This window comes from Rhinolophus sinicus, chromosome 12 (assembly GCF_057876585.1).
Source record: "Rhinolophus sinicus isolate RSI-liver-muscle chromosome 12, RSI-T2T, whole genome shotgun sequence".
NCBI classification, from domain to species: Eukaryota; Metazoa; Chordata; class Mammalia; order Chiroptera; family Rhinolophidae; genus Rhinolophus; species Rhinolophus sinicus.
Genome location: NC_142512.1, coordinates 42,639,639 through 42,656,250, shown reverse-complemented (window position 1 = coordinate 42,656,250; position 16,612 = coordinate 42,639,639). Strand labels below are relative to the sequence as shown.

At 46.2% G+C, this 16,612-nt stretch overlaps 1 protein-coding gene across 7 annotated transcripts in view; it reads left to right on the top strand.

Annotated features, from left to right (window-relative positions):
• Positions 1-6: 6 nt before the first annotated feature.
• PLEKHM1 (pleckstrin homology and RUN domain containing M1) overlaps positions 7-16,612 on the top strand; it is a 46,062-nt gene continuing 29,456 nt past the window's right edge. For 3 of the 7 annotated variants that reach the window (XM_088802285.1, XM_088802281.1, XM_088802286.1), the window contains exons 1-4: positions 11-134; positions 6,606-6,694; positions 8,982-9,229; positions 10,933-11,556. In XM_088802285.1, coding sequence (XP_088658411.1) covers positions 6,647-6,694; positions 8,982-9,229; positions 10,933-11,556 — 920 coding nt within the window. In that variant the 5' untranslated portion in view covers positions 11-134; positions 6,606-6,646. Of the gene's footprint in view, positions 135-770; positions 844-6,602; positions 6,695-8,981; positions 9,248-10,932; positions 11,557-16,612 lie in introns of those variants that run through there. The other 4 variants (XM_088802282.1, XM_088802283.1, XM_088802284.1 and 1 more) reach the window with 4 other exon arrangements.

Sequence of the window (16,612 nt, the reverse complement as noted above, 5' to 3'; positions counted from 1 at the left end):
AACTGAGCCGACGTGATGGCGTCAGGCGACATGGGTGCCACTTCCTGTTGTCAGTAGGCTGGAGGCCGCCGTTCAGGATTTGGTGCTGCCCTGGCCGGGAGGGGAGTATTTCGATCCTGGTCCCCCTCCCCTTGGTGAGTTAGTAGTCGGGGGCGAGCGGGGAGGCGGGGCCGGGACGCGAACGGGCGATGGGCCAGCAGCCTTCGCCGGGATCCCAAACCGTTTGCCTTGAGACTGTCCTGCTTCAGAGTCCTCACCCTTCCCAGCCCACTCCCTTGTCCCCACTTCCCACTCGGTTCCTGGCCTTCGTCTCGCACTGGCACTGCTGGCGCGTCCCTACATCTTCTCCCACCCATGACCTGACTCCAGCCCTTACCCCCACCCCCTCACCACCGGTCTTGCGTAAATGCAGCCTTACCTTTGACCCCACTCGAGCCAAGTTCCAACCTCCATCGGCCACATCCCTCCGCCTCCCTCTAACTCAGCTCATCCTCACCTCTCAACCCCTTTGGCAATCCTAATGCTCCACGCAAACCTCGAGACCCACCATTGTGGTTTGCCCTTTTTTGGATCAGCTTTCTTATCCCTATCTCCCATAACCCCCTGCTCAGCTCTCCATGGCCTGCTCGCTGTAAACACCCCACCTCTACCCCACTCTCGTTTAAGACCCAGCCCAAAGTAGATGCTCTTTGGAGCTCACTCCTTTCTTGATAACTGTGCTCACAGTCCTGTCCCAGGTCTTAGAAGGATGTATCTTCTTGTCCTCACAGACTCAACTCCTAACTTCCTGGCCCATCATATACTTCTTTCCATCTCGAACCCTCCTGAGAGCATCCCTCATACGTAAGTCTTTGCTAAACTGCCCCCAACTTTTGCTGCCCCAGTTCCTACCACCCTTACCCAATCTTATTTAAAGTGAGGTCTTTATGTCCTTTCACCTCTGCTGTCCCCACCTCTGACTCTTCACCCCAACTCGGCATCCATTCTTCCCTGACCAGTCTGCGTCAATCTGAGAACTTAATGCAGAGTCCCCCGTCAGCCCCACCAGCTGCCCCTCAACAGCCAAACCTCGGTGCTTGCTCAGAGCCAGGCAGGTGATGAGCAGCTTGACTGGCACGTGCAGGGCCTCAGATGGTAAGTAAGTGTGGAGGAGCAGAGATTCCCCTTGGGGTCGGGGGCTTTTCCTACGTGCCTGGTCCTTGTGCCGAACCCCAGGGTTATGATTCTAGCATCGTATTTAGTCACTTGTGCTGGCTGCTGGAGTGACAGGTATCTTCCAAGTGCCTGGAAGGTGAGGAATGGCCACTCCTCCAGCTCACGGAGCCTAGAGCCACAGAAGCCATCACTTACTTTTGGCTGGTGTTCTGGCCTTGCAGAAACTCAGGGAGGACCGCCGTGTGGGTTGGCGGTGGTCCCAGAACCGTGTCCATGTGTGTTGTCCTGGCACTTGTAGAGGACCCTCACCCAGTGCTCCGCCCGCCAGAGCTGATAACAGATCAGTCCCCAAACTGAACACGGAATACGGTGGCTGCCAGAGATGATGTACACGTTGTAAAGAGTATAGCTGAGTGGTCCTGGGGAGGCTGCGGCCTCGCTCTGTGTGGAGGCTGTTGAATAGCTTCCTCTTTTTGCGGGGTCTGGATCATTGCGTTTTGGCCACCTTGGTTTCCTATGAACACAGGGAGCCGAGTTATCTCAGGGTAGCTGAGGCAGGGGGACATTCCAGAAGCATCCAGGCCCCATGCTCAGCATTTATCATCTGGGTTTATTGGGTGCACATTTCCTCAAAGTTCTGGTGACCTGTTCAGAGGGTTGCCCATTTGACAGCAAATTTAAAGGACTCCAAACAGGACCATTGTCTTTGCTTGCCATTTATAGTCTTGTTCCTTTGAAAATTGAATGCCCTTCTACCTCCAGTATCTCCCCATTAAGGTGTGATGTATATGAATGTTTTTCAGCCTCTTGACAATTTGATTTAATGGAAGGAGTTCCACAATGCCCCCTTCCCCCACTAAAGAGTTGTATACTTCAACTTCCCACTGTGTGTGAACGGGAGATACCTGCCCTGAGCCTTATTTTTATTTTATTCATCAGTTCATTCAGCAGGTATTTTTTTAGCACCCACCACTGTGTGCTATGTGCACTGTTCTAGTCACTAGAAGTGCAATGGTGAATGAGGCGGGCAGAGTACCTGTTTTCATTCGTTCAGAGTTTGGCCCTTGCTAGAATCCTAAGTATATTGAACAGGAATATGGGGGGAGAGGTGTGTTATTGGATAAAAGGAAAGAAGGAAGAAAAAGAGCTACCCAGTGTTAATCGACTTCACGTTTCTTGCCTCACCCACTAGCCCTTGGTCTGGGAATTAAGGTAGAAGTCTCTTACCCTCCCGCTGATACTCAATTGCTTGGAAGGCAGTTCCCCCAGAACACCCCCTCCATCCCACCCCTCACTGCTCCAGAAATCCAATATTCTTCAGGTAGAAGGGGCTGCTGTTTACTCATTCATCAGTCACATGGCTAAAAGATCAGCTGCCTTCCTGAATCAGAGAATAACTTTGTCATTCCAACTGAAAACCATGACTCATCCATTGGTACAGCAGCTGGATGACTTACACACCAGGCTGTTGTTCTGAACAGCCAGGTACAGGAGTGGATTCAGGCTGTAGAGAGGAGGCTGTTGGGAATGGCTGAGAAGTGTCTAAGAAGCGGTTACTGTTTACTGATGGCAGGAGTGTTTTGAAAGCAGTGAAACCCGGTCTTCCATTTCTTCTTTTAATGTAAGTCTCATATAATCCATTTTTCTCTTTCTTCCTTGGTCTCTGGAGGAAGTGAAATTGGACATATATTTAGAATGCTGGGCAGCATAATGAAGAAAAACAACCAGAACGATTGATTCTTTCCTGTGTGTTGGAACATTTAGGAAAGGACAACTCTGAAACTTGGGTACCATGGAAAGGACCTGTCTCTGCTACTTGGGGCTACAGATCTGATTGGCAAAATTGTTTCTTGTGTATTTTAAGCCTGAGTTGCTAAAATGGAGCTTCTGAGTGCCTCTTAAGAGTTTATAAGTAATAATTTTGCCTGAATGTCTTTGACCAAAGATCTGAGGTGTTTTAGTCTAGTGAAAGGTACAGGACTTGGAATGAGGAAACCAGAGAATTCTGTCCATTACCTGGGGCCGGTTTGTACTGAGCCTGAGTCTTCTCTGTAAAACAGAGGTAATCACCCTTCTCTCCGAGGATTGTTGTAAGGATTTAATGAGATTAGAGACTGAGATCAGAGAAGCTTGGGAAGCTGTGTCAGGGTGAATCACACACCCTGTTTAGGGAAAAAGTAGACTTAGCAGTCTTTGGAGTTTCCTAAAGGGCAGACAGAAGTCACCTTTCTGCTAAACTCTGCCTGTGCTATTTGAAGAGCCCCTTGGTAGTAATGACGGAAGAATATTTTCCTGTGAGTCCCCAAATGATGTAGATGATGTTGGATCTGCCGGCAGTTTCTGGGTGTGGGCCGGGATCATGTCTTGTGAGACCAAAGAATGGAAACACGGACCCAGGAGAGGCAAAGAGTTGTAAAAAGAGGATAGTTTATTGAAAGCAAAGAGTCACAGCTCCTGAGCTGAAGGGATCCCGAATGGGAGTGACCCCGTGATTGAGGCGAAGGCTCTTACTTTTATACCTTCCCCTTGCCTGTTTGGGGAAGGGGAGCTATATGAAGAAGGGAACTGTTTGAAGAAGGGAACTGGCACCGTCTAACGAAATTCGTCTACCAGGTTTGTTCTGCTTGCCCATCCTAAAGGAATTAGCAAAGCAACCCACTCTTATCTATCAGATCTGCTCCATTTGTCAGGCCAAAAGGAATTTTATAATTAACCTCAAGGCCTTGTCACATTATGTCCTGGAGCGGAGGAGTGATTCCAAAACCTGGAGTTTTAGGATATGGCTGTCTTTGTTTATTCCACCAGGGACCTCCCTGTCTACCCAGGGACATGCTAGCTACCCTGTATCAGTGTGGCCCAAGTTCTCTCCTTACTTTCTTCAGCCTAGGTCTCCTTGGAGCCAGACCTCTCTTTGGTTTGGTTCTTGGTGTCAATGAAGAGTGTTCTGAAAACAGGAAGTGAAACTAGTTCCGTAGGGTAGTAGATTGGGGGTCTGGGCCACACAAGAGAATGATGCTGCACTGACTCAGCAGGCAGGACACCCAAAGCCCTGTTCCAGTTCCCCCAGAGAGCTCAGTGGTACTATCAGATTCCCGCCTCTGAGCTGCTTTCCTGCCTCCGTGAGCCATTATGGACCACACACCATGGGTCAGGTGCTTAGTCTTCCTATGAAGAAAGGTGTGTCCTAAATAGTGGCCTGAACCCCAAAGTCTCAGTCCTATTGTGTGATTTGCCCAGTGGCTGTTCTCCTGGATTTCTCTTCGCTGTTGTCATTTCGTGGCTTTCTTGACACTGTTTTAGGCCACAGTTACTTGTCTCTTATCTGTGCCCACGCTGACCTCTCAGCTCAGTTTCCTTTGGTTTTTTAGTGGACCCTTACTTGGGAGCATCCACTTACTGACAAGCCTCCTCCCTCCAATGAATACTGTATTATTTCCAGTCAATTAGTTAATGAGTCCTTAATGGGCTCAGGCTGTTATTCAGATTGTTGAGATCTAAGCCCTCGAGGGCCTGGTGTTATGGGGCTGAGGAAAGGGCAGTTTTGGAGCTTGAGGCTCTGTCTAGTAGGGCAGGTCTGAGGGAAGGCCTTACGCCACTGGAATTGCTGAAAAGGATTAGAACCCAGGGTCTTGGAGCCAGAGAACCTAGACTTGGCCTGTTGGGCTGCACAAGGTAGCCTCGAAGGAACCCAGCCTCAGGAACAGACATACTTTCTGAAGGGACTCGAACCGCAGCACAGGCCCTTGCCCTGTTGCCGTGGTGGCCAGTGTGGAGTCCTGTTGCCCTGATGGTCCAGAAGAGGGAGGGCCCTGGGGACCCAGGGTTGGTGGGAGCTGGAATGTGGTTAAAGGGTGAGGCAGGCAGACAGTGTTCTTCCTGGCACTCTGTCAGGCCCTGACTGGAGCTGGCTCTGCAGGACCATCCTCCACGCACACCTGCCTCTCTCTGCATGTCCTTATCTAGGGAGGTTGGCTCTGGGTCCTGTTTACCCTCTGCCAATTCCAGAGGCCAGGGATTAAATGTCTTCCACCGGAGCCCCCAGCTGATGAGCTCTCGCCCAGTCCCCACTGTCCCTTTTCCCCCCTAGCTCACACCGCCTCTTCCAGAAGGTAGGTGATTGCACCCAGGGGTCTGCAGGTTGCCCTTGAGCTGGGGTTGGCATCGTCCTGGTGGTGGGTCGGGGAGTCGGCCATATCAGCCCTGGGATTTGGGGAAGTTCCTTGACTTGGGTCAGTTTCTAATTCTCATCTGTCAGGTCAAGGTAATAAAAGAGCCCTCCCAGGGTGGTTATGAGAAATGGAATGAGGCGATATATGTAAAGAGTACAAAACCCATTTAGCATGCCTTGGTTTTATTAACTTCTTTAGGCCATGAGTTTTTGAGAGCAGAGACAGTGATAACCTGTCATTTTTGGTGTCCCCTCATGCTCAGCTGTGTGGTCACTAGAGGTTTGTTCAGATGTGAATGTGCCTGCCTGGTCCTGGTCTGTCCAAGTTGCTGGGGTGGGGTGAGGCCAGACAGCAGCCCCCTCAGGCTCAGGTTGAAACCTCTACCCCCAATGTCCCTGACAGCCAGCAGCCCCCTCACCCTTAGCCACCACCCCGCCTGCCCCCTACACACACAGGAAACCAGCAGCCCTAGGGACTTACCTGTGTACTGACTTCAGCTACTTGAACATATTCACTGGGCAATGGCTTTCTTGCCTATAGGTTTAGGTGGCCACATTCCCTGGGATTACAGGTACCATTTGCCCTTGGTACATATCAGGCCTCGTGCTAGGCTTTTTCCACAGACATAATCTCTGCGTGAGCAGTCTGATGCAGTGGCTCACCATGCCCAACTGGTTAATGGCACATTGATCTTAGAATTTACGTTGTTCCCCTTTAGACATGTCCCCGTGCTACTCAAGTTGGACTCTTAGCCCAAAGGAGAAGCAGATGTGTAGTGGGAGAGCCTCCCTTCTGAAGCAGTTTCAGTTGTGCTTTTGTCAGACACTGGAATGGGTCAGGAGTCAGAGGGGCCAGTTGCAAGGCCCAGGCCCTGAATGTGACTTGTGAGGCCTGCTTCCTGGTCCCTGTGGGTTCTTGGCACCTTCGGCTGCAGCATCCCCTCACACCCTTGGCTCTGTATCTAAATCATCAGCCTTTCATTCCCTGCTTTTTGTGCCAGCCTTTGGTGTGGTGTGAAGGGCCCTTTCCACCCACTACTGAGGGCAGACCACCCCAGCACACAGGGCTCCTCACTGCCCAAGATCCAGACCCTCAGACTTGTTTCCTTACGTAAAATCCATTCTCCATCTTTGCTTTTGTATTCAAAGTCCTTTCAGTTGCAGTTTGAGTAAAATGGGCTGACATGCTGCTGCCCGCTGCGGGTGGGGTGCAGGGTTGAGAAGGATTGGCTGAGTCCCTGAGTTGGGAGCTTGCTCAGCTGGCTGTCATCTGTCTCAGCAGGTGTCATGTGATTTTCCTTGGGAGCTGCTGCATGAGTGGAAATGCTCTCAGTGGTGGAGAATGGACTAGATCCCCGGGCTGCCATCCCGGTAAGTGGCAAAGGGGGACGAAGGGGGGGCGGGGGGAGGGTGCACAGGACAGCCATTTGATTGGTTTTTCTCACTTTGAAATGAATGGGCACTGTCCAGGGAGACCTCGGGTTGACAGAAGTTATAGCAAAACAGGCTCTGATAAGAGCCTGCCCTTTCTGCCGTGTTTCCCCAAAAATAAGACCTAGCCAGACAATCAGCTCTAATGAATCTTTTGGAGCAAAAATTAATATAAGACCCGATCTTATTTTACTGTAGTATAAGACCCAGTCTTATATACTATACTATACTATACTATACTATACTATACTATACTACACTACACTATACTATAACATAATATAATACCGGGTCGTATATTAATTTTTGCTCCAAAAGATGCATTAGAGCTGATTGTCCAACTAGGTCTTATTTTCAGAGAAACAGGGTAGATCACCATTTATGGTGATAAAATGGGAATTTACAGAAAACAGTGGGGATTTAATATAGGTTGCCTGAAGACTAAGGATTTCTCCAAAGAAGATAAATAACCAATGAGTACATGAAAAGATGCTCGCCATCATTAGACACTAGATACATGCAAATAAAACTCATAATGAGATAGTTCTTCACACCCACTAGGATGGTTAGAATCAAAATGGCAGACAATAATAAGTGTTTTCGGGTGGTGAAGAAGTTAGGACCCTCATATATTGCTGGTGGGAATGTAAAATTGTGTAGGCGTTGGAAAAAGTTTGATAGTTCCTCAAAAAGTTAAATATGGAATCACAAATGACCCATCAGTTCTGCTCCAGGATATATATACTCAAGAGAATTGAAAACTTATGTCTATACAAAAAGTTGTGCATGAATGTTCATAGCAGCATTATAGCCAAAAAGTGGGAAAAACCAAAATGTCTGTTAATCGATGAATAGATAAATAAAATGTGGCAAATCCATGCAATGAAATATTATTTGGCATAAGAAGAAATGAAGAACTGATACATGTTGCAACATAGATGAACCTTGAAAATGGTTAAGTGAAAGAAGCCAGACACAGAAGGCTGCACATTGTATGATTCCATTTACATGAAATGTCCAGAATAAGCAAATCCATAGAGACAGAAAGTGGATCAGTGGTTGCCAAGGAGGGGGAAAGGGGGCTGAGGAGTGACTGCTGATAGGTACAGTGTTTCTTTTTAGGGCAGTGAAAATGTACTAAAATTGGATCGTGGCCATGGTTGCACAATTCTGTGAATGTACTAGAAACCATTGAACTGTACACTTTTAACGAGCAAATTTTATGCTATGTAAATTACTTCTCATTAAAGCTCTTATATTATAAAAAAAGGAACATTTAACTTTGCAAAGAACATTAACTGTTTTGGCTAAAATAAAAACAAAACAGCAAAATGTTTATCCAAAATCCTTTGACCTAACAATTCAAACCAGTTTTTCTGCAATCCCTTCTCGTCCTTTTCCAAACACTGAGGTAATTTTGATATATTATGATAGAATTGTCTTTATTCTATATTTCCAAAGGCGTTTACATATATTTTATAATTTATTCATTAACAAACATTTACTCAGCACTTATATGTGCCAGGAGCCATACCAAGTGTTGAGGACATGAGGTTGAATGAAAACCTGGTCCTGCCCTCAGAGAGGAACCCCCCCGACCCTGTGCTGTACATCAGGAAGTATCATTTCCATTTAGCAGATGAGGAAGTGCCCCTCAGAGAGGTTAAGTGAAATGTCTGAGGTGATACAGCTGGTGACTGACAGAGCTGGGACTAACCATGGGCTGCAGGTCTAGAATCTTTCCAAATGTAGACCGTACTCCTGTTGTCTTGGTCTTTTTATTGTCCAAAGCAGCACTTTTTGCTTCTTAGCTTCTTGACTCTGCGGAATCTTGGTCATGTAACTAAGGTAGAAAGCCCTGTCCTAGAAGGATTGACCCAAGTCCCATCGCTGCACCTCTAATGGAACCAATATTTAAACACAAGATTTGCATGGCTGTGAGTTCATTGAAGTTCGGTGTAAAAAAACAAAAGATAAAACAAATTTCTTTGCACAAAAATAATAACGATGTCTCTGGATAGTGTGTGTGATTTTCCTTTTCTTCTCTATGCCATCTCTTTATTTTCTAGAATTAGCGTGCACTAGTTTTGCAGAAGGCATATTGTATCCCCACAGGTGTGTGTGTGGGGGGGGGAGGAGTCGTGCACGTATTGGGTGACAGGCAGTGACATTGTAGGGGTCACCAGAGGATCTTCTAAAGGCCGGTGTTATGTTTGGCCCTGCCTAGGTCATCAAGAAGAAGCTAGTGGGATCCGTGAAAGCATTGCAGAGGCAGTATGTGTCCTCAGACACCGTGGTCACTAGTGAAGACGGAGATGCCAACACCATGTGCAGCGCCCTGGAGGCCGTGTTTATCCATGGCCTGCACGCCAAGCACATCCGAGCCGAGGCCGGAGGGAAAAGGAAGAAGAGTGCCCACCAGAAACCTCTGCCTCAGCCTGTCTTCTGGCCCCTCCTGAAAGCTGTCACCCACAAGTGAGATGAGCTGGGCAGGTTTGCTTTGGGGAAGAGCTTCAGAGTGGGGGACGCTGGGCTCTTCTCCAGCTGTGCGAGAACAACAGAGGCGCTCTGTGTTCTAGAATAGAGATGGCTGAGATAGAGGTTATTCTTAGACCAAGCCTCCTCAGCCCCTCAGCCCTCAGGGAACGGCCTGGGACTGCTTCGAGCCGCTGGGCTGGTCGCCCGTTAGCACGGGCTGCCTTTTTAGCACACCTTGGCAGAGTTACTTATTGGCAACAGGTCGTGAGGCCTGCAGAGCCTAAAATCTTTACTGCTCTGGCCCTTTACTGAAGTTTGCTCACCCCGCCTTAGAATGTTTGAACATCTGGGTGCTAAGTATTACACTCCTAACAAGGTATGGGTTGTTGTTTTTCCTTTTAAGTGGAATCCAGGTAGAGCATTTGAATACTCACCCTGAGATGCTTGTCTTTGTGGCCCTGCCCTTAACTGCCTGAGCTTTGGAGCAAGAAGCTGGCTGGCACTGTGCCTCTAAGGGCTATTAAATGCCACCTTCAGCACGAAAGTGCCTCGTCAGTCTCTAATCTTCCTTTCCATGCCTACTGCCACTGCCCTATCTCAGGTTCTCACCTCACTCCTGGGTGACAATGGCTTTCTAATTGTCCCCTTATCTCATTCTGTCTTTTCTTAACATTTACTGAGCTTAAGCCAACCGGAGCCAGTCACTGAGTCCTGCAGAGGACTGTCTGCACTCCTGTGCAGGAGACATGCACAAGGGACTGTGGGAGTCAGAGGGGGGCGGCATTTACATCAGACCAAGGCAATTGGGGACTGAGTTGGTCTGCCTGGGGTCTGGTCTTATCCAGGGCAACCTGTCCTGAAGTCTGCATAGCTGGAGTCAAGTCACTTTCCTGTGCAAAAACCTATAGCCACAGGCTCCCAAATGGTAGTCTAGAGACTGATTCCCTCATTTGGGGCCCCAGATTCTGTATCCTGACCAAGTTCCTCTGGTGTTTCTGAGACACTGCCAGGTGTGGGAACCATTGCCCCACTTTGCCTCACCGGTTTGATACTCAAGACCTTGCAGTACCTGTCTTTGCAACCAAATCACCCACTCCAACCTGTGTGGTAACTAGAGTGCTCCCCACTCCTGTTACAGGTCTGTTGCTTTCCTACCCTTTATGCCTTTTTTTTCTGTCAGTCCCTTTTGCCTAGAAGGTTCTCCTTCCCTCTTTCCCTGTTGAAATCCCACAAGGCCCAGCTCAGATACTGCCCTTTCTATGGCATTTTTCTTACTCCAACCCAGAAATGATTGCCCAGCCCCCACCCCAGCTCTGACAACAGGTGTGCCCTTGAAAGGTGCTCACTTGGATGGAGGGCAGGGACCATGTCTTTACCCCGTGTCTTCACAGCTCCAAGGACCTTGCATTTAAGGGGCCTTCCACAATAAACATGTCCTAGATGCAAGCAGATGGTATTGGGCCCAAGGGGTAGTTGTAATGACAGTGGCAATTATCCTTCATGGCAGCAACCTCAAAAAGTTGGGGGTTACAGCTTAATATTTCTCAGTTCCCCTTAGTACCCTATTTGCCAGGCAAGAAGTTTTCATGCCTGTGTCTAGTTGCAGTCATCGTTATCGGTGCTTGTCAGCCAGTGGATAAAACGGCCTCTCAGTGATTCAGAGTCATTTCTTGAGACAAGTCTGTTCTCCCCGTTCCCAGACACACCATCTCGGAACTGGAGCACCTGATCTTCGTGAGCACGGACGTGGGCCGCTGCCGGGCCTGGCTGCGGCTGGCCCTCAACGACGGCCTGATGGAGTGCTACCTGAAGCTGCTCCTCCAGGAGCAGGCCCGACTGTGCGAGTACTATCAGCCCACCGCCCTGCTTCGAGACGCCGAGGAGGGCGAGTTCCTCCTCAGCTTCCTGCAGGGGCTGACGTCCTTATCCTTTGAACTCTCCTATAAGTCTGCTATCTTGAACGAGTGGACGCTTACCCCACTGGCCCTCTCGGGGCTTTGCCCCCTCTCTGAGCTCGACCCTCTCGCTACCTCTGGTACAGAACTGCAGCGGAAGGAGTCTCTGGATTCCATTTCCCATTCCTCAGGCTCGGAGGACATCGAAGTCCAGCACTCTGGCCATAAGATCCGGCGGAACAGGCAGCTCACTGCCTCCTCCCTCAGCCTGGACACGGCCAGTTCATCCCAGCTCTCCTGCAGCCTAAACTCTGATAGCTGCCTCCAAGAGAATGGCTCCAAGAGTCCAGACCGTTCTGAGGAGCCCATGTCCTACGACTCAGACCTGGGGACAGCAAATGCCGATGATTCAGACCCATCTCTGCAAGAGTGAGTACCCGCCTACACTCCTTCCCTCTCTTCTTCCTTCCTCCTTTCTTCTCTTCCTCTTTCCCTTCCTCCTTTCCTTCCTTCCAATAGCATGTGATGACCTGTCACTGAGGGCTGACTTCTGTTAGGGCAAGAGAGACAAAGGGAACGTGTCTCTCTCTCATCAGGGACTCAGGGACGGGAGTTGCTGGGAGCTGTCACTAGAGGCAAAACGGGCAGTGAAGAGAATGAATTTAGTCGGGGCTCAGAGCTGGTTGAATAACCTTTGACAAGGTATTTAATCTCTCTGACACTCAGTATAAAATGCCGTTGTGTTGTCTTCATCTTGAAAGAAGGAAAGTACTAGTTCAAAGGTGTATTTACATAGATAAACAATACAATGACGCATGATGCACAAGGGTGATCTGTGACCTCACGGAAGACCTCCTGGAAGACACAAAACCAGAATGATGCCCGGAAGAGGTGTAGACAATGGGGCGAAGCGTGTGTGGAGGAGGAGTATGTGGAGCCGGGGCAGAGCCTTCTTCTGTGGGCTTTTTAACATTATTTTTTGAATAGGTAATCTTTTTTTATGGTTAAAAAAAATCTACCATGTATACCGTGAAGTCTTTCCCACCCTCATAACTGTAGTTATTCATTTCTTGTATATTATTCCAATGTTTCTAAATGTATCTATAACAAATATGAATATACAGGTTTTAAAAATTTCTTTCTTCTATTCCCCCACCTCTTTCCACAAAAGCTAGTGTAAATACACTATTCTACACCTTGTTTTGGAAGAGGTCTTTTCGTATCAAAGCATACTTCATTTTTTTCCTATGGTATATTTTTCCATTGTATGAACATACTTTAGTGTATTTAAAGAACATTGGAATTCAGTGTTTTCAATAACCTTGTGCATGCAGTCTTTTTGTTCTCTGCAGTTATCTCTGTTTAGTAAATTCCCAGAAGCAAAACCGCTGAGCCAAAGGATAAATGAATTTGTAATTTTCACAGATAATTGCCTATTTAGACTTCATCAAGAATGTACCCATGTCGTCTCAGCCTTGTCAACAGACAGTATTATCAAGCTTTTGGTGTTTCTTGTCTAATCGGTTAAAAATGGTCACCTTTTATTAAGCATTTCCTTCACTTGGACGCACGTCCGTCAGCCTGTGTTTAGGACCTTTTTTTCCACACCTGCTGTTCCCTGCCCCCTCCCACCTTTGGTTCAAGTCGTTACAGAGTTCCCACCTGGTACGGAACACACAGGGTCAGGTAGCGAGATGGACTGGTTTGGAGCAGATCTAGTTTCAAGCGCTGTACCGCCACTAACAAGTCCAGTAACGTCAGGCAAATTGCTGACTCTTTTTGAGGTTCTCTTTTTTCCTCTTTAAAATGGAGATCCCTCAGAGAGCTGTATGAGGATCAAAGCAGATGTTAGGGAATTGTACACGTAAGAATGTCTGGTAGGCCCCAGAAATGGTTTCTGAGCACTGAGCGCATTAGATAGAATTTTCAAATGTCAAACGAAAGATTTAGATAGAACATGTTGGAAAGGAGCAGTCCCCAGCCCAGCATGGCTGGGCCTGTGGCGTGACTTAGGGTCACTCATGTGTCTTGGTCCTTCCTTGTCTCCCTCCTCCCACAGACCAGTCAGCCTTCTCTTTTGTCATGTGTTTGGCCTCTGTCTTCCACGAGTCTTGTGATTGGAAAATTCCAGCTTAATGTCATTGAACTGGTGACCATCCACCCTGTGTAGGAAGTGTTGTCCTGGATATTCTGGGGACCTCAAGGGAAGCGGGTCAGGATGTCCAGACCGACACTGGACAGTGATGTGAGGAAGCAGCACATACTAAGCACCCAGATGCACAAACACACATCCAGCTCCATCACTCGTAGAGCTGCGCTTGAAGTCGGTCTGAGCGTCCACAGAGACCAGCGTTCCTTGGAGTGTATATGTCAAGGATAAAAGATTCTCACCAGCACTTAAGAGCTCACTTCATCTATTTTTATTATATTACTTAAATGTTTATAACTTAAAATTAGTCATAAATACTTTGTACTTATAACTCGTACAACTATAAAATCAAAACATCTGCAAATTAAACAAAATACAAAACACCTAACATTCCAAATGAAGTTTATTAATAGAATTTTTTGTGCTGAAACCAAATTGCAGTTTGCCTTGCAAAGAGAGGATTGACTGCCCTGAGTAGCTTCTTTTGTGTTTGTTGGGTCTGAATTAAAATTATCACTAGAACTACAGTCTGGTGGTTAAGAATGTGGACTCAGAAGCCAGACTCCCTGAGTCTTTCATTAACCAGCTTTTTTACCTTGGGCAAGTTACTCAATCTTTCTGACCTCTATGTCCTCATCTGTAAAATGGGGCTAAGAATGCTTCAAAGGCATGCAGGGAAGACTAAATGAGTTAACATCATCGGAAAAGTGCTTAGAGCAGTGCCTGACACATAGTGAGTGCCCAATAGGTGGTGTCATTGTCATTCACTGCTGAGTACCTGTGCCATCAGTTCTACTACTTGTCTCTGTAAACACTGCTACAAAACCCTGGTTAGTAATGTTTGTCAGATGACGTCATGAGGCCTTCCCTTGGGGGACATGATTCTGAGCATATATGCAGCCCACCTTTGTGCATTTATTAGTGGTCCTTGACTGCCAAGTAGTACCCTGTAGCAGCAACACAGTAGTCCACATGTTCAGGAAAACCAGGCTCAGAATCACTTGGCAGGGGTTCTTTTTAAGGTGGCCATCCAGAGTCTCCAGGCCATGCTTTTTATATTTATTTCACATATACACATGTATGTGCACATACATACATGTGTATATAATAATATACTTCTTCAGATTACTTTCTAAATGAAAGCACAATGTTTCAAATTTTTTGAAGAGAAAGTTTTTTTAAAACACTGCCCTGAGCAGGACAGAAGTGGAAGGACTATAGCAGTTTCACTGTTTCCTTTTTATGTTGCATTTTCTTCAAAATTTTTGAAAATTTTCTTTCTTTTCCTTCAAAATCTCAGCTCTAGCACTTTTTCCACTTGATGTACCTGTCTCTCTTCTCTCTGAGTCCTGAAGACCGGAGCTGATTCTGGTGAAGCTCCATGAACTTGATTTCACCTTGACCTTGGTTTTGATTTGGTGGAAGTTCTGATTTATCACACAAGCTTCTTGCTGTTTGGTGGCATTTCTTTAGGAATTAAGTAACTTACGTATTTAACATCCAGTCTACTCTATCTTTAAAACCTGTCTTAGAGATTAGGATTTATTTATAACTGATAACCATTTTGGTAATGCTAATGAGTATTTCCATAATTCCACTCCTTTCTTTAGATTTTTCTATTTGTGTGCATGGAGGCTAAGCAGTCTTATCAGTGATAATAAAAACAGCTGCAATAACAAACTGAGGTTAACATTTCTCAAGTCCTTAACTTGTGTAAGACACTCTGCTAGGCATTTTATCTATATTATCTCATTTTATCTTTGTCATAGTCACAAAAGTGGGTGCTGATACCATGCCTGCTTTACAGAGAAGGGAATTAAATCTATGAACTTTAGTTACCGGTTTGGGGGCTCTCAGCAATGTGCTAACCAAGGCCAGGAGGACTCTGGCACCCTGCTTTTATTCACTCACTTCATCACCTCTCAGGAACCCATGAGGAGCTGGGACCTCACAGGGGACATTTGTCAAAAGTCTGTCTCCCAAGTTCATTTCAGAAGGTGGCCCCATTCTGTTACAGTGGTTCAGACGCATATAACCAGTTAGGAAGTGTCCCTTCCTTCTTTGCTTGGAAATTAGCCCTTTGTTTCCAGAACTTATCATTGCCTCCTCCCTGCAACTTGCACTCCTGGATTTGTATCAGTTTTTAGAGTGAGGCCTTGGAGCAAGAACCAGCACCCCTCTGCCCCCCCCCATGACTATTCCACGAACACGTTTCTCTGATAGGTCACCTTCTTGTTTATTGAGATATGATTTACATACCATAAAATTCATCATTTTAAAGTGTGTAATTCAGTGGTACATTTGCAAGGTTGTGTAACATCACTAACTAATCCAAGAATACTTTCCTCACCCTGTAAGGAAACCCTCCCCCATCAGTTATGGGTTTGCCTATTTGGGGCATTTCATATCAATGGAATCAGTATGTGGCCTTTTGTGACTGGCTTCTTTCACATAGTATATTTTCAAGGTTCATCTGTGTTGTAGCGTGTATCATGACTGAATAATATCCCATAGTATGGATATACCACAGTTGGTTTATATGTTCATAAGTTAGTTAATTGACAGGGGGCTGTTTCCCACTTTTTGGCTGTTGTGATTAATATTGCTGAGAACATTCATGGACAAGTCTTTGTGTGAACGCATGTTTTTAATTCTCTTGAGTGTATACCCAGGAGTAGAATTCACAAGTTATATGGTAACTTTGTTTAACTTTTTGAGGAATTACCAAACTGCTCAACACAGAGGCTGCACCATTTTATGTCTCCGCCAGCAGTGTATGAGGGTTTCAGTTTCTCCACATTTTTGCCAACATTTGTTAGTCTCTGTCCTTTTTTCGTTATAGCCATCCTAGTGGGTATAAAGCAGTATTTCATTGTGGTTTTGATTTCTCTTTCACTGCTGTCTAATGATACTGAGCATCTTTTTATGTTCTTATTGGCCATCTGTACATCTTTGGAGTAATGTCTTTTCATCTCTTTTGCCTATTTTTAAATTGGGTTACTTGTCTTTTTATCATTGAGTTGTAAGAGTGCTATACAGTCTAGATACTAGACCCTTATATATATATGATAATATTTGCATATAAGATACGAAAATATTTTTCCTATTCTGTGGGTTGTCTTTTCACTTTCTTGGTAGTATGTTTTAAAGCAAAGTTTTTAATTTTGATGAAGTCCAATTTCTCTCTTTTTTATTGCTTGCTTACGCATGAGATATCATATCTAAGAAAACATTGCCTAATCTAAGATATGAAGATTTACACCTGTTTCCTTCTAATAGTTTTATAGTTTTAACTCTTACCTTTAGGTCTTTGATCCATTTTGAGTTCATTTTTTT